Source organism: Tiliqua scincoides, chromosome 4, assembly GCF_035046505.1.
Source record: "Tiliqua scincoides isolate rTilSci1 chromosome 4, rTilSci1.hap2, whole genome shotgun sequence".
NCBI lineage: Eukaryota > Metazoa > Chordata > Lepidosauria > Squamata > Scincidae > Tiliqua > Tiliqua scincoides.
This window is the reverse complement of record NC_089824.1, coordinates 158,302,361-158,324,758: the sequence shown is the minus strand read 5'-3', so window position 1 is coordinate 158,324,758 and position 22,398 is coordinate 158,302,361. Positions and strand designations below refer to the sequence as shown.

The 22,398-nt window shown below is 38.4% G+C and overlaps 1 protein-coding gene across 2 annotated transcripts in view; it reads left to right on the top strand.

The window, feature by feature from the left end:
• ELAVL4 (ELAV like RNA binding protein 4) overlaps window positions 1-22,398 on the top strand; it is a 124,861-nt gene that overhangs the window by 16,205 nt on the left and 86,258 nt on the right. The window contains exon 1 of one of the 2 annotated variants that reach the window (XM_066623201.1): window positions 12,141-12,257. The exons of the other annotated variant lie outside the window; for it this stretch is intronic. Within the exon in view, the coding sequence (XP_066479298.1) occupies window positions 12,141-12,257 (117 nt within the window). Of the gene's footprint in view, window positions 1-12,140; window positions 12,258-22,398 lie in introns of those variants that run through there. 2 annotated transcript variants of the gene reach the window in all.

Below are 22,398 nucleotides of genomic sequence, written 5' to 3'. Positions count from 1 at the left end.
TCTCCATTATCAGAAGCTACAGTCAAGCTTATTTTTATACCTCTTCATCATATCCTTCTATAGAATTGCAAGTTATCAGCTAAAGGCAATGGCATAACGGTTATTTTGTGAAGTGAAATGAATATGGAGTATTTGGTGATACAAAAGTCACTTGTTAGTTTGCCAAGGTGTACTATTTTACCTATGGTATTCTGGGAAGTAATTTTTTTTAGACAAACATATATGGCATTCTCCTGCTGTACATTTCCCAAGTTTAGCATGGTCGAAATGTTTCTAATGGTTAAATCCTGTGTGGCCGTTCAGTGTCGCAAAAAACCTTCTGGGATGGATGGGTGGGTGGAATGTGGGTAGGGGGTGGGAGAATCAGGACAGAAAGGCAGGACTGCCGGGGATGTGATGGAGGTGTGAGGGTGTGGCAACCAATGCGGGTGACTTGTGCAGGAACCCATTTCCTCCAGAATGAGCCCATAGTCCCCCTTTGTATTCTCAGACTTGCACCAGCTAAAAAAAATGCAGGCAGGTCTGAGGAGACGCATTGACAGTTAAAGGGCTTATGGAGGAGTAAGGCAAAATATTTTTCTTTTCTTGTCTCAAGCTTTTGATCGTGCCCCCCCGCCCACCTTAGCATGCAGTTGGTTTTCTCATTGTAATTTTTCTGTTAGAATAAATTAATTTTAGGTCTGCTCTGGGACCAGCATGGTGTGCTGGTTTAGAGGACAAATAATTTTATTTATTTATATATTCATTTGTGCATGCATTGTAACTTGCTGTGGAGAGCAGAACTGTCAACTGGGCAGATGATGACACATAATTTTTTTTTAGCAAAATAAGTACTTAGGAAAAACAAATACCTTAATTGGATAATTTCCACATTATGGATGGAATTTAAAAAAATACTGGTTGCAGTTATTGAACCATGTTTTTAAATGATACCATTGTTATGGTGATAACAAAATGGAGTTGTAATCACAGTGGCTCCCACATTAAATTTGGATTTCTGGTTTGATTCATGGCTATTTTTTTTATTCCTTTTGGGGATTTTATCACAGTACTGGGCTAATCATTTGACTGCCTTGCAAATGGAAGTAATGTCTGCTACCACAAACATTCTGTGCTGTGTTTTCCCAGTATCAACTAACTGTAGTGTTGGCAATTGCTAGTTTTTTTTTTTTTTTAAGTATCCATACTCTTTTTACGAAGTAGTTGGACTAAAAAGTAAGCTTTCACCTTGGTTCCTTCTCTTAGTACATATCTCCAGTGTACATATCTAGTTAATTATTTAAGATAAGGAGTGCATAAAATATTATTTATTTATTGGGCACCATCTTTGAGCTCTTCTATGCAAATCAAATTATTCAAGACCTTTTAATCTGTGTAATTTTTTAAGTAGAAAACAAATTGTTGTGCAGACATCTCAGTAGGGTTGTAAAGTTGTGTTATGGCAACATTGTTGATTCAGTTGTGAATTGATTTAGTTTATCCAAAGAATTCTGTCAGGGTTGTGAAAAATCTCTATTCCAGAGGACAGATGATTATCTTAAAGAACTTAAAGTCATTGCTTTAAAAGCGAGCAGTATTGTTTGTTGCATAGACTTAATGGGAAAGCATAGTAAAATGATGCAATTTCTAGAATTAGAATTAGATCTTCTATACATAATGGATTGGATCCAGTGTTGTACAAGTGATGTCCTTTCCTGCAACGGCATTGTGCCCCACCCCAAGCATCTCCTGAGTGTCATGTAGCCCTCTGAAAGGCTTTAGTATGGGGCATGAGGAGGAGGAATCACTGAAAGTCAGAGAAGAACACCTTGCACAAGTGGTGATGTGCTTGTATACAGTGCCTTTTGTGTCATGGCTCCAGTCTGATAACAGGACAGGTGGGAAAAAAAGCTGTCAGGTACCACACCTGGAGAAAGCCTAGGAAATACCTATTTTGCTGAAGGCACCCATGGGAAGGTATAGCCTAAGGAGACAGCAAAGCCAACAATGATGCCTTCACCTGTGCAGGTAATTGATTTTGAGGAAGGGCCTCCTGTTGCCACTGCCACCCTATTCCCAGGGGCATGATTCTTTTAAGTTTCAGCAGCTTTCCTGAAAGAAGACAGCTAACCTGTCAAGTCTCACCAATAAGTGAGTAGGTTCCCAGATAGGATCAGGATACTCTGTTCAATTTTTGTTAGTTTCCCTCTCTCCTACACTTCACCCTATACCCTTCTGAAGGGTCCACTGTTCCTCAGTTGAGACTTTTCTGGGGTGTAGGGAGGAGGAGTGGGGAGGAGGGGCCATGCAAAGTGCATTGTGTGAGTGGAACTCTGGAATCAACTTTGTAAGAATTACTTATTTCTCATGCTGTGTTCAGTATTTCTGTAATTTTTCCATTTTAAACTTTCTGGGATATTCAACATTTATTGTTGCTGCATCATTTAAAGTGCATAATATACATGCATCTGAGGTTGGAAGACAAAATTCAGTTGGCTATATCAGTGGTTCTCACACTTTTAGGACCGGGACTCACTTTTTACAGTGAGAATCTGTCAGGACCCACTGAAGTGATGTCATGACTGGAAATGACATCATCAAGCAGCCTAATTTTTAGGCTGCAATCCTATCCACACTTAAGTCCCACTGACTATCATTGTTAAAAGCATGTACATAGTAGCCTGTTCAGATCTGTAACATTTCCCCAAATGTAGTCACATATCATGGCAGCATCAAATCTATTAAAAATAAAATATTGAAATGAATGGGGACCCACCTGAAATTGGCTCACGACCCACCTAGTGGGTCCCGACCCACAGTTTGAGAAGCACTGGGCTATATTCATTGAGAAGCACTGGGCTATATTCAAACGGGGGGGGGGAATCATGACTGAGTGGCATATCACGGTCTAGTCCAGTGGTTCCCAAACTGTGGGTTGGGACCCACTGGTAGGTCGCAACCTGATTTCTGGTGGGTCCCCAAAAAGTGATAGTTCAGATAACTAATTGCCTCAAGTCCTGAGACTTTTCAAAAATCAGATACTGTAGCTGCTAATTACCCTGCAAAGAGCTCAGCTCCTGCGGTTTGCAAGCAAATATAGGGAGATATTCCTGTATGCTGTCCCCCCACCAATGTATTCCTTGTTGTCTGTTGTTCCTTGCAATGTCTTCCAGTGACATTTTTGAAGTAAGTCTGGGTCTGAAACCCATAGGGGAGAGTTTCAGGAGGCAAATTACAGCAAAGGGAAGAGTTCTTAATCTCCCTCCCTCCCTGCTTTTCTGATACAAATTGTTCCACCCTAAGAATACAGATGTGCCCCTATATCTGCCGGAGTTCCGTTCCAGAACCCCCTGCAGTTAAGTGAAACTGCAAATATGGACAAACGCCTCCCCCCCCCCCTTCAGAGTCAGGAGGAGTCCTTCTCCCCTTGCCTCCGGAGAGTCATCTGAGCCTGACAGTGGAAAAAAAGTCACTTCCAGTTTCTTCTGGAAACTTAAAGTGATGTTTTAATGTCTTATAAGGCATTATAAAACATTACTTCCAATTTGCTCAGACTGAGCCTGGCGGAGGCCCCCCATCTGGAGGGGGTACCTGCAAGGGTGCACCCAGAACCAATCCGTGGATAAGTAAACCTGCAGATATGGGATCCGTGGTTACGGGGGGCTGTATTTTGGAACCTTGGAGTGTAAAAGCTAACATTGCACGTACATTGCACACAATGTTAGCTGCTAGGCTGACATTGCACACAGCTTAAATATGGTGAGACTTCATTCTTTCTGCCTCTTTAAAGATGGATCTCCATCTTTAAAATGCTCTATAATAACTTTGCTTATTTATATGTGAAGATATATCAAAATTAATTTTAAAAATTTCTTTAATTTGGACAAGTTCTGATTTAGGAGTTTTACATCCTTTATTAAATACGTAATAAACAACCACTTATTCTAAATTATAATTTTAAAGATTGCAAATTACGTTTGCATATGTCACTGTTCATTGAATCATGCCTTGGTAATTTTTTTGTTCACTGTAGCCAGAATCACTACATCAATGGTTCTAAAAGTCTTTATTACTGTGACCTACTTTTTAAAATGACGCTCTATTGGGACCCACCCAGCTTTACAAGACTTTTTAAAAAGATGATTGAGAAATAGTTTATAAATTTTATTTGTTTAGAAGCAATATTTTATTTATTTGTCAAAAACTTGATCAGTTTCTCATGAGGCAACCTTAATGAATAGCCTGAAGGTTTGGGGAGCTTAATTATGTGACCCAACCTTTACCTGCCCCATACCTGTCTTTGATAGAAAAAAACACAGCAGAAAAAAGACACTCAAATATTTCTCCCCCTATATTTACACAGGATTGCAATCTGCAGGAATTCTGCTCTTTGCAGCGCAGTTAGCAGCTATCTGATTATTGAATAGCCTCAGGGCTTGCAGCAGTTAGTTATCTGATATTTCTATCACCCATGTTTTCATTGGAGACTCTTCAGGACCCACCGGAAATTGGGTTGGGACCCACAGTTTGAGAAACACTGCACTAGATGTTGGATGATGATGCTCCTCAGAACTTCAAACTAGGATGCTTTCACATTCAGTGGGAACTGTAGAAACAGATATACCATGATTATTCAGAAAGTACCTTCCATTTGGCTTTTAAAAAAAAAACAAGAATGAAGGAAAACGATATTGTACTTCTCAAAATTACATACTTTGCCAGCACTTCGCTTCCATGTAATCTTCACCTAAATTGAGGCAGTTGTATCCTGGGACAAGCTTTTGTCTCCCCTCTGTTGCCACTGCCTGAGCATGTGCATTATGGCATATATAATGTATATGTCTTGGAATTTTGCTGGAATGTCAACATGACATATTAGATGTTTAAGCTGCAGTCCTATACACATCTGTGAGTACATCCCACTGAACTTAATGGGACTTACTTCTGAGTAGACATACATAGGATTGTGGTGTTTAATGAATTTCTGTTTTACAAAAAGCATCAGATCAGATAAAAATACTGTAAAATTCCACATTTAACTTTTTAAAAAGTGAGCATTTAGGGGGGAAGTGTTATAAATTAATAGGATATTTTTTTAAAAAAAGTAATAGTTTTTACACCTGATGTAATGTAGTACTCTGCTAACTGGGCAAAAAGCCACTTTTTCAAGTGGTACTCTTATATTTTGGGGAGCGCGATGACAGTAACTGTCCCTGTTCGGCCCTGCACAGTGTTTTTTTCTAGTAGCCATTTGCTGCTGTTGTTCTGTATCTTTTTAGCTTGGGAACCCCTCTAATACAGGAAACCATAATTATTTTGTGTTGTTTGTAAACCACTTAGTGAACTTTGTTGAAAAGCTCTGTATAAATATTCTTAATAATAGTAATAGGTCTTCTAGTGCCATTGTTTTGTGTCTGAAGCAATGCTAAAAATAAAGCACTCTTACTTTATTAGGTGAGCTTAAAAAGTCCCTTATTGTTCAATGTCAGAAGAACAATTAACTTTTATCTGAGGAGAACAAGGTGTCTCTAGACACAGATAACAAAGCATGCAGTGGTACTATTAAAGGAGAGTGATTGTTGTTACATTGAAGAATCCCTATAAAATGTGAGGAAAATTGTCAGAAAAAAGCATAAATCTCTTCCAGCAATTTTCAGTTGCAAGTTAGGAGCATGAGGGCTGATGTTGATTTTCTGTGCTGCTATTCTTTGGTAGTTCAGTTTTGTGAAAACTTTTGTGACAGCACTTTGATTTTGAATTTTGACTTCTTGCGCATGAAGGCACTGATGCTTTCCTAATAGATTAAAAATGAGAATACTACTCCTCCGTTAGAGATCTGTTCCAGTAACATTGTTTTACTGTGCAATTTGGCAGATGGTACTATGTCAGTGGCTTGATATTGATTGGCTATGTTTGCCTCTGGGGAGAAGGAGTTCAGTTTCTTAACAACTGGTTTTGTACCTGTCCACTTTCCTTTTTCTGACTGGTGTTTTCTAAAAGTAGATGCAAATATCTTTAAATTTCCATCAGTATGTTCCAAACTCCTTGAACACATTAAATACTCTAAACACATTATTCCTGGCTATACCAAGAAGTTACGAATAGAGGTGGCACTTGGTATCCATGAGTTCGGTACCCACTGGTTTGAATATCTGCAGGTTCCAAACCCACAAGGTGGGCCAACGATTGCCTTCTTAATGTGACTAGTCTATGTTCTGGTCATGTCTGGAAGGCCTTCTAAGTGCCAGAGGGCAGTATGTGGCCTCCCCAACCCTCAGAAGGCCTTCGGAGGGTCAAAGGATGCAACTTCTGGTTTTTGTTGATAACCGGAAGTCATGCCTTCCAAAGACCACAGAAGGTCCTCCGGATGTGACCATGTGCTCCAGTCGCATTCAGAGGCCAATAGGATACTTGACCCATGAATTTGAACATCCTTGGGTATGGATATCTGCAGGGAGGGGGTGTCCAGGAACAGATCCCCTGCAGATACCAAGGGCTGCCCTATAATGTATTTTCTTTACAAGAATTACTGTACTTTTAAGTGACATTTAATAACTGGTGTTCAAAAGTTGTACAAAGCAACCAAACAGAAGCTGAAATCAATGTGGTTATTCTTACTTTCCAGACAGAATAGATATATTTACTTCCATTGTGAATGGTAGACAGATAGTAAGTCTTGGCATATGTGGTTCATGTGTCAAAACAGAAAATGAGGTTTTTTTAAAAATAAAATAAAATTTTTAGTGGTGAAATACTGATCATGTGTATGGTTGATGAGGTGAGAATGTGCCTACAAATGAGACAGTATAGCATTCGGAAAACATTAATAGACTTGTATTCCATCAGCATAGTTGGTTCTAGTATTCCCTTATGTTGTGTGTGTAGTCCATTATATACTGGGATTTCCAAAAAGGTTTTGACAGAGTGCAAAAAAAAAATTCTCATATATATTTTATGGGGTCTAATTTGATAGTGGCTGATCAGTAAGGGAATTCTAGGATAGCTCAACAGAAACGTCAACTCTTTGTGCATACTCTGTGCTTGGGGCTATTAGCAAATAGATGGGAAATGGAACTGCCAGTATAATAATATTGTTGTACTGTATAGAGATCCATGGTGTAGTTACATCTGGAATACTGTGGGTAGTTCTGGTTACCCCATCTCAAAAAAAGATATAGAGCTGGGGCCTCGGTATCCACAGGGAATCTGTTTTTGGACAACCTGCTGATACTCAAATTCGTGGATACTCAAATTCGCAAAATGGGATTTTGGTGCTTTTTTTCCTTGTTACAAGGAATTTAAAGGTGGACTTCAGAATCAGTGGTGAGTCAAATCAGTGGATACCAAAGTCCTACCTATAAGTCTTCCAGAAGAAGGGCAGGCAGGATGATAAAGGGGTTAGAACACCTTCCCTACTAGGAAGAGTTGTGGCCATATTCTATTGAAAAAAGATAAGCAAGGGAAGGTGGACATGACAGAGGTTTATTACCTTTTGAATAACATGGAGAAAGTGGATAGCAATAAATCCCCCCCAATACTAGAACTTTGAGCCACACAATGAAATAGATTCAAGCTATACAAAAGAAATTACTTCATCACATAACACATAAGTAACTCATGAAAGTGGTGGCTGCAAGATGTTTGTGATAGCCATGCAAACTTACAGACTTTAAAATAGACTTAGTCAAATTTATGGAGTTCATGACTTGTGTCCATTTATATCAGTGGACACTAGTCATGATGACTGAAGAGAACTTCCAGGTTCAGAGACTGTACTCGTGTGGATTGCACTGATGTAAGCTCTCCAAAATAGTCTGACTGGCTAATTTTAAGGGAAAATAGAAATTTTAAGGGAAATATGCATAGCCATAGTGGTTAGTGAATGCACTCATGTCCCTCTTCCCCACTTCACTCTTGAGATGGGACTAGCAATCGTCTTTGTTCCTCCACCCAATAGTAGCAAATCTTGAAAATCCATACTGAAGCAGTCCACTTTGACACCACCTCCCTCCCAGATAAACAGAGAGCCCCCAAAGCTGAGAATAAAGCCAACCAGTAGCAGAACGCGGGCAGTTTGATAGACATGGGAATCTGCTCCCAAGTGAACTGAGACGACAGGCAAACAATAAAAGCAAAACAAGTTTATTTAAAAGGTTGAAAAATCAGAACAATGAAGGGAAAGATCCGTGGGTCACGAACAGTAAAGCACACTTAGGGCCCAATCTTAATGGGCTTTTGTACTGCTGGAATGTGGGAAAAAAACCTGAAAAAGATTTACTTTGCAATGACCCAATTTGACTGGTAAATCTATTACAAGAATATACTCCATGGAAAAAATTCTACCCTGCATCACTGTCCAGTGAGAAGATGGCTAAAGGAAAGGTGCTGCATAGGCAATGAATAGAAAAACAGGAAACCAAGGAACGGAGAGGTGAACAAGAGAGAAGCTTCAGGAAAGGGCAGAGAAGACTAGGGACTGAGGCAAGCACTGTCTAATACAGCATTTCTCAACCAGTGGTACTTGAGATGGTGTCCAGTGGTATGCACAGAATCCCCAGACCCCTGCCACCTGCCAACGAGACCAGCAATGCAGTGTGACAAACAGCGGTAGTAGGCTTGGCTTAGCAGGCAGAGCCCCAGTCTGTGTTTTTCACATGCTCGTAAAAGCCCTCCTGTCCACCTCGAGCTTCTTACCTGTGTTTGTTGCATTGCATCTGGCCTCCCAATCCAGAAGTAACTGATGATGACATCACTGCCAGTTACTTTTAGGGGTACTTTCAATAGGTGGACCATGTGAAGTGGTACAGCAGGGGACAAACCTTGAGAAACGCTGGTCTAATACAGTGGTTCTTAAACTGATGGGTTGTGACCCACCAGCCCGAGAAGTCTTGTCTCTGTCCCATTAAGGGGCGGGGTGTGATGGTGGCAATGCGATCAGGGCGATGCAATTGGCAACAGAGTGATTTTAAAAAAGCTTAGCACAGCTGGTGCCGGCATGGGGGGTGGGGTGTGCAGGGAGCCCTGCAGACCTTTCTGCAGGGTTTCCCCTGCCTCAGAAAGGTGAAAATAGGAATCGTGACCCACTTCCAGTTTGTGAAACTAGAAGTCAGTCACAAGCACTATTTTTACCTTTTCCAAGGCAAAGGGAGCTCAGCAGAGAGGTCAGGAGGGACACCCCATGCCCCCCAGATGCTGGCACATGCTTGACCTTGAATCAAGTTACTTATGGTTAAAAGTTGAAAACTTAAGTGGTAGCTTTAGATAGTTTTGCTGTTGACACTTACTGTGCCCCTTTTAAGGAAATTCTCAAGTTAGAACATACAACTTAAAAAAAAATATTTGTGGGAAGGGGCAAAGCCCTATATGTCTTATCTTTTTTGCCTGCCATCAGCTTTATGACACTGGCCAAAGTCATATATTTTTCCTTCAGATTGGCCCTTGAGATGGCACCCTGCAATGATGTAACATTATTCTGAGGAACAATCTGAAGGAAAAAAAATTGCAGCCACCAGTATATGGTTGACTGAAAAATCACCACTGCCTACAATTCCTAAAAATTCCTAACAATCCCTGAAAAATACTGAAATTCCCCCTGCAACTTTGCAGCCTGAAAAGAGGACTGAAAAGTTGTGGGCATTTCAGCTCAGCCCCAATTTTCTTATTAAAAAAAAATCAAATACCAGCCTACAGCAGGCCAGTGTGCTTCACTCATTCTCTTGTTCTCTTGAATCTATATCGTTCAAGGCTACCTCCAGGTTAGGACCCACTCAGTGTGAAAGGAAACGTTTGCCATGGTCAGGAGGACCTGTGCCTGAGTGTTTGTGTGGCCTAGCCTTAACTGAGGTTTGGATTTTACCAGTCAGGATCTAAGAGGTGCCTGAAAGAGGCCAGGTAGATTATTTGTATAGTGGTCCCCTGCATCCTGAAGTGTACTGAGTTTAGCTACCCTCCTCCCATGGATGGTTTAGGACCAGGGACTGTATTTCCCAGCACTGAAGAGCTGGGTCTTGCCTATCCTTTTCTAATCAATTTCTTCTTCCAAACTCACCTTTTCTATGATGCCTTTGGTAGTACAGGTTGAGACTAATTATTTGCATGGGTTCTGTTCTAAGCACTCATGTGGATGGCAAAAAACTATAGCAAATCAATAGCACTATAGCAAATGAATTTAAAAAGCAAAGTTTGCTCCAGTGATTTAAAAACAGCCTTGCTGACCTTTGTGAGGTAAGATAAGAGTCATTAAGAAGACAATCCATCCATCAGTCCTCCTCCAAGAGCTCACAAAGGAGCTTAACTCAGCCCCTCCCTTCACCAATGCAAAATGATCACCTTTCTTTCAAGTGCTCAGGGGGAAGGGAGGGGTCGCCTGGAGAGAGAAGGATTGATGGATTGTCAGCCAGCTGCCCTCTCTCTCTCATTAAGGAGGCTATTGTTAAAGGACTGTTAAGTTTTTTAAACTGATTTTAAAGGGATGCATTTTCCCCTTTTCCAGGGATCAGCACATTCCTTTTGCAGGGGGGCCATTCGCATTGAGTCAAATCCGTGTATAAAAAATCTGTGTATAAGTAGGCTGGACCTGCATTGTTTAATTCCTATCCCCTACTACATATTCGTCCACTGTTCACTTCTGCCTCCTTGTTCCTCCCCTCCCCTTGTAGATTTTTAGGTGTTAAGCTCCTGGAGCCAAGAACCTGTATCATTGTATTCATAAAGCTCCATTCTATTGTTGATCCAACATGCTGCTAATCCTTTGCATCCTGTGTACTGGATCATTCTTGAACTGTCATGCCCAGAACTGAGCACTAAGTGCGGTCCTCCAGTTGCTTAGAGTGAAACTGTTACCTTCTAATGCAATCTAAAATGTAAAGACTTTTTTGTTGCAGTTGGAAATAATGAGCTAACAAAGCTGTCACTATATTCTTTTAATTTGAATTCTGCATATGTATCATTTGGCCAGTTTAGCTATCAGTTTTTAAAATTTAGAGCTGAAGCCATGAGGGTTACAAAACAGTGGAGGTTCAAGCAAGAACATGCTAATGACATTCAAGAAGCTCGAAGGCTAAGATTTCCTGTCCTCTTTGCAAGCTTTTTCAGGGTCCCTCATTAACCCAAGTATTCTTACTAATAAATAATATGTGGGTTAAATGGGATTATTATAGAGTTAGGATGTCACGGGGGGGGGGGGTGGGAAAGACAGCTGAAGATTTTGCTTGGTGTCTTTCTTTCAAAAGTGGTATTTTAAGGATTTTTGATGTCTCGTTTTCTCAGAGGAGAAAATAGTCTGTAAGTAATTATCTTTTTTAAAAAATTAAACGTGTATTTTTCTATAGGTGTGTGCTTCATTTATGTTTTTAAGGTATATCATGGTAACAAGGGAGGAGGTAAAACGAATGCAAGCTACACCTTTGTTTCTTACAACGCTGTGTTTTATGTGTATGAAGAATCACAGCTACAAGCTATTCAGAGACAATCTCAGATTGTTCATTTTGAATCATTCCACACTGCCCACCTGGTGGTTAGAGAGCGAACTGTTACTTTAAAGAATAGTTTAAGTAACAGCCATGTTTGGGGCAGCAGGCTATTCTAGCTAAGAGAGCAGTACATGTTGCAGGAGTGAGTGTACTCTGTATGCTAAGCGGGAAAATGCAGCTCACCGACTAGATGTTTTAATGTGTTAACTCTGAGGAGCAAACATTGTTTTGTGCAGAAAAATTGACTTCCCCTTTGCAGATAGAGGACTGGACTTGCAAAGGATTCTCTTTCTATTTCTCTAAAACCAAAATCTGTGGCAAGATGTTTGAAATCACCAGGACGCTTAGTGCTGCTTTGTTAAATAATGAGGTAATATTTTGTCACATCTTCTGGGCAGCATTTGGTTTTTCTTCTTCTTTCTTCATATGCTTAGAAAAGATTCCACCCTCAAACTGAGAGATTTAAAAGAAAAGAGAAATCCTCCTTTGCTTTATTTTTAACCCCCCCCCATCAATCATTTTGGATAACAGGATTGTCTTTTATTTGCTGTTTTAATCAGCTGCTGTTGCCTAGGACATTATGCCACATAAGGCTTCTTAACTGCACAGAGTAGGTAGTTATTAACGCTGAATTGGCTTCTAGTATAGTCCATCTGGGCTCTGTATGAGAGAGCTTGCTGGCGGTTCCTGATGCTAAGATACCCGCAAGCTTTGGGATGTATGCATGGTGGAGAGGGACACAGTGCTATGAGATCACTTGTTTTAAGGGAAACTGTCATTAATGAGTCAAGAAACTGCTCATTTATGGTAAGAAAGGAGGAGGAGGGAGGGAAAAAGTCCTGTGGTTTCATTTTGAAAATGGATTAGCCGTATTTTGAGTTAAGTTTTGGGGAGAGTGGGAGATGGAGGGGTTGCATGAAAATAATATCTTTACTTGGAGGCTTCCTGCTTGGTGGTTGAAAGACTTTATTGTAAATTGTGATGCTTTACAGATTCTGTCACTGCTAATGATGTCGTGGTCAACCACTTACCCCGAAAGATGAATGGTCTTATTGGAAATCTGATAATATGACTGACTTTTCGCAACAATAGGATTCTGCCTTTGTCTTATAGAGAAGAGAGGCCTCTGTTGACATGTGTGCATTTATTTTGTATTTTCTATTTGCTTTACTATTATAATTTATTATTTAATAATACTATTCTCTTAAATATTTTGTGTGTATAGTTCTGGATGCTGGTACATAATACACAAAGTATGAATTTTTAGATCGGCAGGACAGCTAATTTGTACTAGTCTACAGTTTTTTAACAGAAAGAGGTAAATTGTTTTGATGTCTTAAAATTATTAAACAATGACTAGTGTGTGGAGTTGGGAAAAGGGATGAATAAAAGATTTCTTCATTCCCTGTTTAATTTTTGTTATCCTCCGAAGAGACATTAATTCAAAATTACCATTACAAATCAAACTTTTGGAGTGAGCATATTGTGTTTTAGTTGGAGTGCATAATCATGTTCTTGAATTTACTCTATTCCCATACTTTGTTACATTTTCAGTTTGGAAGCTGTTTACTTTGTTCTCTATTAGTATATATTAAAGAACATTCAAATCTAAATCCAAAAAGGAAGCTTGCAATCGTTTAAACAGCTTGCAACAGTGTAGCATGAAATTTTTAATTTGTCATTGAGTTGGCTTAATTTCTTCCAAAATTAACTTTTCTACTTGGTCGGACTTTTATATTTACATTAAGGGGTTTATTTTTTGTTCATTTTTTGGTGAGTGATAAGCGTATATTGTGGCCCAGTGTTTTACAGAATGTTGTGTTTTAATGTATAAATGAGTTCAGGCTTGAAACATGCTTTTGGTTAGCTAACTGACAATCAAAATATGTTTGTCACTTAGAGACAAACACAACACAGAGAGGATGATTTTTACGTAGTTTAATAGTTCATCACAACAACTGTACGAGGAGGCTGTATAGTCTTATAGCCTTGGTTGCTTTTAGCAAACATGCCTATTATAAAAGCACTTTTAAAAATGGAAACACTCTCATTAATAAAAATGAAAAAGTGTCCTATCTAAAGCATTTTCAATATGTGACTGAAGTGTGAAAAGTTTGTAATTTGACTGTATCTGGAGTTTTTATTTTTCGTTTTTTTATTTTTTTTGCCTGGTTACATTGAAGTTGGCAACTTACTGTTTCAGTCACAGAAAGATTACGAAACAGCCTTGCTTATAGTGTGGTAAATCATAGTTGTCCTTTATTTTAACCTAGAATATATACAACCCCAAAAAAACCAGTGTTATCAACTTAAACACCCTGGCCAAATGTATACCGTACATTACCAAATTTTCTTTATTAATTAGAAATCTAGTTTAAAAAAAAATGTGCACTCCTATACCCGTATGTGAATCTCCTCTATATGAACTGGACTTGAAATATATAGAGATTAAAATCTATTGCACCTATAAATAAATGCAGTTAAAGTCTGCATGAAATATCTTTAAAATTGTGTCTTTTAAGCCTAGAGACAGATAATTAAATATGTATTTATCTGTGCAGTAACTGTTGAGAAAGATAAGGTGGTTAATGCATGGAAGAGGTAAGAAGATGCAGTTATTGAAGCATGACTGAGGTGTAACACTTGTATGGCAGAGAGTTGGGAACTCTTAAGGTGTGGTCTGAAACTGCCCTTATGTTAGGGATGATAGGGGAAGGGGAAAAGAGGTGTGGGTAAAAATCCATGCATGTGTGGTGTTCTTAAACTGGCCCTTAATTACTAGATACAAGCAGCAGTTCAGAAATCTGGTCTCTGTTGTTGTAGAGGTCACCAAATCATTAACATTGTCAATCTGGCAGTAGCTAATTTCAATAGCACCTGATGTTGCTACGCCTCCTTTAGTTTCCCTAGCCAATCGGATCTTGCTTTCAGCTGACAGATGGTCCCATAAATGGATGTAAAAAGGAGAAGCTGCTAGCCAATTTCATCAAGGCTCTATTCAGTTGTTATCTACGTTCTAAAATCAGGGGGCTTCAACACAGTGCTTGGGGTGGTGTTTTTTTTTCCTCCTTTTGCTGCATCATACATCTGCACTGTGTATTTTGTGGATTTTAAAAAAAAGATACAATAAAACATTTAATTCCCTGAAACCATATCAAATCTTTAGAGGAACTGAAGCCTTGCAAGACCCTTTATTTGCCATTAAGAATGGTTATGGTAGGTATTAGTAGTTTTTAAAATCTGTTTGTTGCAACACTCTTTCATAGTCTGTGTATAGAACATATAGTGTTCCCCAAATCTGCATTTTGATCATTCTGTGTTGTCACATGATTTTCGTTCACTCCCGCTGGCTTGCTTGTTAAATGTCTTTTTCCCTTAATTTCTCTTCCTTTGCGTGTTCTATCTCTGTTTCTCTCTCTTGTTTTAAATACTTGCCTAGCTTTTAATAAAGGGCAGGAGGGAAGTTCATTGTCATTTGACAGTCATTATAATTTATCTTTCGGAATAAAGAAAAGGCTGATTTCTAACATGAGACTGTGTGACCAACAAATGCTGGGGGTGGGGGCCGTTTGAATGGTTAATTTTCCCACATTCACATGCGGGCAACACATATGCATAATGGGATCCTTGAAAAAAATTAAGATAAGAAAGCAATGCCTTGGGACTGATACTTTTTGGTTTGGTATATTGCGCAGGAGGCATGGTAATTTTTTTTAAGAGAGTGATTTATAGGAGCTTCAGTAAATGCTGCATATTGTATTTCAAAGAGTTTCCTGTCATGACCTCATAAAAAGAGGAGGCGGCTTGTATGTGTACCAGCGCCTAGTATATGCCGATTTGTTGCATCGTTGGGCAGGAGTTCTGTAAGAAGGAATGTCAGCTTTTACATAACGTTCTTTTTGCTTTTGACACTGTGAGGGGCTGTAAGGATCCATCTTTGTGATCACAGATGGAGTGGAATGGCTTGAAAATGGTAAGTGAAAATTGGCAGGAAACTGCTGATAGAATTCGTACGACTTGAATGCCTCGTGAATTATGCTTGCTTAGGATGGCAGCTTGTGAGTCATAAATAAAATTATAGGTCATTTTGGTTTTTAATGAGGGCACCTGTGTATGTAATGTGTATGTACAACTATTATATAAATATAGACAAGTGTCATGGCTCTGAGCGTTTCATCCATTGAGCATGCATTGGGATGATCTCCGCTGACAGTCACGGTGTCTTTGTACTGTATGCCCAGCACATGATGCTTTTTAATCTTCATTTGTGCTACACAAGTGCAAAGTTGAATAGAAACCTAATGACTGCATGTTGTTTCTCTTTAGAATGTGAATGCCATTGTCAAACAAGGGTGCTTTCTTTTCTGCAGAAGGAAGTTAAATCTAAGTATACGATAGTAGTATTTCTATTTTTAGAGTATTCTTCTGGCAGAAAAATCAGAAACTACATGACTTGTTCCCCGCCCCCACCCACCCCCTTCCTGCGTTTTGTGCTTTCCTTGTAGATTGAGCAAAATGGCTAGATCAAATACAGACTTTGGAATCTTCAGAACGGCGCGATTCATTGGGTGGGGGGCAGCGGGGGGAAGGCATTAATATTCACCTCATTCTTCCTACTTTTGTTTCAATTAAACATTTTGCAGGCACTCCCTCTCCGTCTCCCTCGCTCTCCCTCTCTGGATATTTATTATAAACTGGGAAACAAAGCTATGGTCTTTTCCCTATTCTTAAAGGATTTTCTTTGTCTAGCTGATTGTTTTGATGGGTGTAAAACAAATAAGATTAGACTGAGCAGCCGAACTGAAAGCGATAGCTGGGAGGAAAAGCCAATGAAAGGTTGCCGGGGAAACGAGCATAGGGGAAGCTGAGTGGGGGAGCAGGTGGCAGTCATGTGGGAATACTGCAAACAGTGTAAAAAAAATTCTAGGGCTACCTCAATTATCTTTGCCGTTCTTTGTGGTAGTCACAACTTTAATTATTCTTTATAAATAAGTGTTAATTACATTTTTTGCTGAAGCCTATGGTGATTTCTATCATTTTTTAAAAAGGCATCTGTTCTTTTTCTGCATAGGGTGGGTGGGGGCTCTTTAACCATTTTATTTCTGATGCAAAATCACATGTGTAAGAAAGTGTAAGGAATCAGGAGGAAACAGTACACTATGAAGATATATGGCACTGAATAGATTTAGTAGTAGTAGATTTGCACATGCTTGCTTAGCGTAGTCCATCAAATATTAGTGAGGGAATGGTATGTAAACTTACTCTAAGTCAAGATTTTTGTGTGAAGTACTGTTGGATTTATGTTTATGAAATACAATGCCTCTATGGCAGAATAATGAGTTCAGGCAAGTATACCCTATTGTTCATTTTATGGATGGAACAGTATTTTCCAAAAATCATGAAATAGTCCTGTTCCTAACCAACAATTTCTATATCAACTTGAACTTCTTTTGCAAAGCAATGTTAGGTTAAGATATAACCTAGGTGCTGTTAAGTACAGACTTAGATATCTCTCCCAAATTTTTATGGCACCATATGTTGTTGGACACAAAAATTAGCATGGAATAGTGGCATCTACTCAAATAAGGTGATGGGTGTGTAAAGCATTAGAAGATGTGGACTGGCAAGTGGTGGGAAATATAATGCAAAAGGAGCTAAAGCTGTTCAGTGTTGAATCTATAGTGAAGATGAGAGAAGCATATCCGAGATACAGGGCACACCTTTTATGCTTGGCAAATATCACATTCTCTTCCCTTGGCACATGATTCATTTGAATGATCAATTCAAATAAAAATGCCAGAAGTCTTGGAAAATGAGAAATCAGGTTTGCTTTGAATTCACTTCCTAACTAGTGTTTCTGTGGTCTTTGGGATAAAGGCAGTTGACCTTCTGCATGACACAGGGGAAAAAAGTTGTGTGGATTCATGTACCAGATACCTGATTTTTTTCACAAATAATTTTTCAGAAGCATTTTTGTATAGCCATAATATTCAGACAGTGATGCACCTCTCTCCCCACCCCCCACTCCTTAGTAGTGTTGGCACACAGCTCCATTGTTTTCTTGGAATGTTTGGGTAGTTTTTCAGGGTTTTTCTTTTAATTTGTTTATTCTGCACAATTTTTGAGGTTTAGAATGTTAGAATTTGTTTTGTTCTGGCCCACACATCTCCTGGCATCAAGCTGCCACATTTTCAATGTCCAGAAATTGATGCAATGCCCATAGCTTTCTTGTACATTCGAATTTTTATTTACTATTAGCTCATGCATGTACGGTTTTTTTCTGAGCATATGAGACCTTTCAAATTGAATCTCAATTTGTGGAAGAAAAACCCTAGAAAATCTGAACTATTGAAGCTGTTTATTAACCTGAACCTTACATTCAAAGAGTAAAGCAAGGGAGAGGTATATAACGTTTTCTTTAAATGTGTACAGTTATCAAAATTCTAACCTGGAATTTAGAAGGTGTTAAATATTGAAAGCCTCCGTTGATACACTGTTCTTTCTATTGCTGTGCACAACTATTCAAGTTGGTATGTTAAGTAGAGAGATGCTTTTCCTGCTGGGTGGACATTCTTCCTTTGGTTTCCTTTTTTGTTAGTGTTACCTCTTTTAGCTGTGTCAGTCAAAGAAGAATCAAAATACTGTATTAGAGAATTGCAACAAAGAATGACCAAGAATGAACTATTTCAAAGGAATGATTTGGTTTTATTCTCTTCTGATGGGCATGGAAAAGTCTGAGTATCTAGAGCTTGAGCTTAAATGGAAGATTTTCTCTGTTCAGGAACCTTACGTGTTGTTTTTGGGTGATTTCTTTTTTCAATCATCAACATTTTTGGTCTCTTGAATTATATTTTTCAAACTTAGAATGCTTCTAGGAATCTTTGTTATTAGAAGTTATTTCACATGTAACTTTAAGTCCTACCTATACATAATCTTGTGGAGAGGTTATGGTTCTAGGCTGTGCTTGATTACTCCCATAAAGTAACTTGGGGTATGTACAGTGATCATTGATGTTGTGCGCTTAATCTAGGACCTTACGCTTCAAAACGGGCAGTTGTATGGAATACTGATGGAATAGTAAATATATTGGCACACACACACACAGAATATGGCATTCATTGTCTTCCTTACTGTGTGGTGTTTACTGAGTGTGATTACTCACCTATGAATTTGTACTGGTTTGACTTTGGGACATTTGACAGGATACCCTCTGATACACTGGCAAATACTGCAATGCAGTATTTTTTCCAATGTCATTGGGGTTCGGGGGAGAAAGAACTTGTAAGAAATTTTATTCAGGACTGAATCTGATCATTGATGGGATCAGATTTTGCAAAATTGGCCAGTATGTTTTAGAAAGGCAATTATCCATCTTCTGCCTTTACTACTCTTCTCTCAGAAGTAGACGAAGAGCAAGTATGGTGTATGTGCCTCTGAGTTTCTGCATGCTAGTGTGCCTTTGTGTTCCTGTCATATTTGTATAGTAATGCTAAATATGTTGGTCTTCTGCAAACACAGATAAGTTTACATGAAATGTACATTTACTTCACAGAAACGTTCATTTTTCAATAAAAGCATTTTTTTCTGATAACTTTTAAAAAGGCCAATGAAAAGATCATTTCTCCATCACTTTTCAAAAATTGCTAAGTATAATTGTTAAACAGTATATTTTTTGTTTATGGGGGTTAGGAATGGATAAGTTTGTTAAAACATAGAGTTAAATGCACATAGCTTCTCTCAATAATGTTCAAACATTTTATTTTATATTTCTGTTTTACTTCAGGTAATCCCCTGAATGCTTTTGGGTACAGAAGACTGTTTACAGCTTCACTAGTTTCAAAGCAATAAACATAGAGGGCACCTTACACAAATTGTGCAGATTTAGCCATCCAGAATAAAGGAAGAATTGAGTGAAAGGATAAACTTGTGGGACTGTACCGATCTAGTCTGAGAGATAATGAAGGATGGATTTAGAATTGGTGTAGAAGTGTGAAGGCCATTGATTCCTCAGTAACTTGACTTCAGAGTTTTGTTTTATGGTGGTTCATACCTTTAATTCTCCTGTTTTTCATTTGAATGATACCTTGGGGCAACAAAAATGAACTCTCGTTGAATGTTTTGAAAGCATGGTTTTGGAGTTTCTGGTTTTAAAAAGCGATATTGCTGTATATTTTAAGCATGCAGTTTAATATCCATAATAATTTGATGATGTGGCCTTACCACACTGGAGATCATTTGTACATTAATTCATTAAGAATTACCTCCATAGCTAGGGCTATTTATTTTTTCTGATAACTGCATTTGCATTAGCCATTTGCAAAGCGTTTGTGCATATGGGGCCCTGTAGAAGTAAAGAGGGAACTGAGAGCAATTCCCGCCCATTATTCTTCCCTTAACTGTACCTTTTAATATGAAGTAGTAATCTAAAAGAACCAGGAAATACTAAGAAGCAACAAGAAGCTCTTAATTAAATTGGCTAAAAAGACAGAGAGAATGTTGAAGAAATAAGGTCAGCTAAAGGCCGAACATGCTTTTTATAAATGCTCTGTGCGAATCTAGCTTTGCTATATTTGGGAATGGGAACATATGTAAAATGCTGAAACGTTCCCTTGTTGCTAAGGTGAACGCAATTATGTCCAGTACTTTAATGTGATGGACAAATGAGATGTCCTTGGCCTGGCTCTGTATTAGAGGACTTGTTCAACTTCAATCATCAGAAAGGATGCGTGATTATCTGTGCATGCAGATCTCTGCCTTTATTGTTGAACCTGGCTGGTATTTCAGTGATCCCAAATCTTGAAATAAAGAGCAAGTTTTGTTTTGTTTTTGGTGCTTTGAAATTGATGCAAATGAATATGGAAGTTATACAATCAATTGTAACACTTTAAAAAAATCCATGCAAAGTGTGTCTGTGTGCGCTTAAGTGTTTCTAAGTGTTGGCATTGGACTGTGATACCACTGGAACCTTTCCAGCAGACAAAGTCTTTCCAATCCTATCACTTTTATAGTGTGTTATGCACTTTTATAGTGTGTTATGCATATTTGTTTGATGAGTATTTTAGACACTTACTGGTAATTTTTAGTTACCTAAAACACCCCAATGCTGAAACCTAGACGTTTCAAAGGTGAAGCTTATAATTCAGTTGTACATTATCAACTAAGAATTCTTCATATTTATTTATGATTGTCATAGAATAGCCTATTTTGATGTTCACTCTAAAGATGCTGAATGCAGTTGAGTTGAACTTGAAGAACAGTGGAATGTTAGCAGAATTAGTAATGGGGAAGAGCTGTGAAATACAAATCATAGTGTTCAGTAATTTTTAAACACATCTGGAATTGAATTATAAGCAATAATGGATGTTGGCATTACCACGTCCCTTCCACAACAAAGCTTTCTTTTTGTACAGACTTATAGACAAGTATTAGCAGAGTCACTTCCATCCACTAACTAAAGCTAACCTTTTAAAGCTGAGATTCAAGAGTGTTATCTTTTTATAGAAATATCATAGAAAAAACAATCCCCCCTCCCCCCGAAGTCCTGATTTTCCTGCAATTTCAATTCCAATTGGTGACAGTAAAATCAGTTGTTCCTAAAATAGCTTTTCCACAATGGAAATTACGCTTGTATTCTGGTGTTCCTGGAATACAGGAATAGGCTTGTTTTATAGTGTTTGCCATCACTAAAGTGCAGTGATCATTAAGATTGGACATCTTTCATATGAACCTTGTTTTAGCATACATTTGGCCTTGAAAGCCCCCCCCCCCCATCAATGCATATAAACATAGAAATCAATCTAGTTTATAGTAGTTTTAGTCTTAAAAGGCAAAGACTGCAGTTCTGCTCACAGTCTGCTTAAATCTCATCTATCTCAATGAAATTTAAAAATCCTAATTTCGGGTTTGTAGATAAAATGTAAGCCTAAGGATAAATGAATTACATTTATGTATCTAGAACCTGGATTTTTAATTCTGGGAAACTCCCATTAAAACTTTCTGATACCTTTTCCAAAATCTGTTATGACCTTCAGGATTTAAAAAAATGTTATTTTTTGAAACAACCAGCAACTACTACTTTACACTGCTATGAAACACTCATGCAGAATACAAATCAGAAAGACTGGCCCATATAAGAACGAAAGCACTAAAACAGGGTATTCCCTCCAAATCTTGGGAGCTGAAATAGTAGGACTTGTTTTTGGAAGTTCATACCATCATCTAAAATGCTTTGCATTAACTGTTGGTCCATATATTTAAAGAAGCATGTAAATTACTCAACTGCCTTGTCTGCACCCAGTGTAATATGTGAAATGGGACTCGCAGCTTGCTGCATTGGTGTCATCAGAATGTGTGCTCCAACTGTACAGGTTGCTTAGTATTGAATTAATATGGATACTGGAGGTAATCTTTAACACAGTACTAGTTTATCTAAGCTATTGTAGTTAATGTTTCTGTTACATTCAAGCATCTTTTAGACAGGAGCCCATTTTTATTTCTGAAATGTCAATGTATTGGTTTCACTATGGTTTGACCGTTTTTTTTCACAACACGACATGTTCATAATGTTGCCACTTTTAAAGTTTTGTAATTTAACTGACACATACAAATCAGCAATGGTCTCTTTTATGGGAGGGTGTCTGTAAAAATAATCATGCATATACATCTACTACACCTGATACTGAAAATCTGTCTTACAACCACTGCAGTGCTGTATTGCCAATTGTCATTGCTCCTACAACTTGCAGTTAAGAGAAATTTCATTGCAGAAGTCAGCTGGCCTGCAGGAATGTATGCCAGTTCTTCTCTGACAATACTACTTTTAATTTTTCCTTCTCTAAGATTAGCTGTCCAAGGGAACTAGGTTGGTGTAGGCTGGTCTAAGCAATCTGAAAACAAATTTAGTATGTTGATTGAAACAACTTTGATTGTGACTATTGAAAGGGCTAAT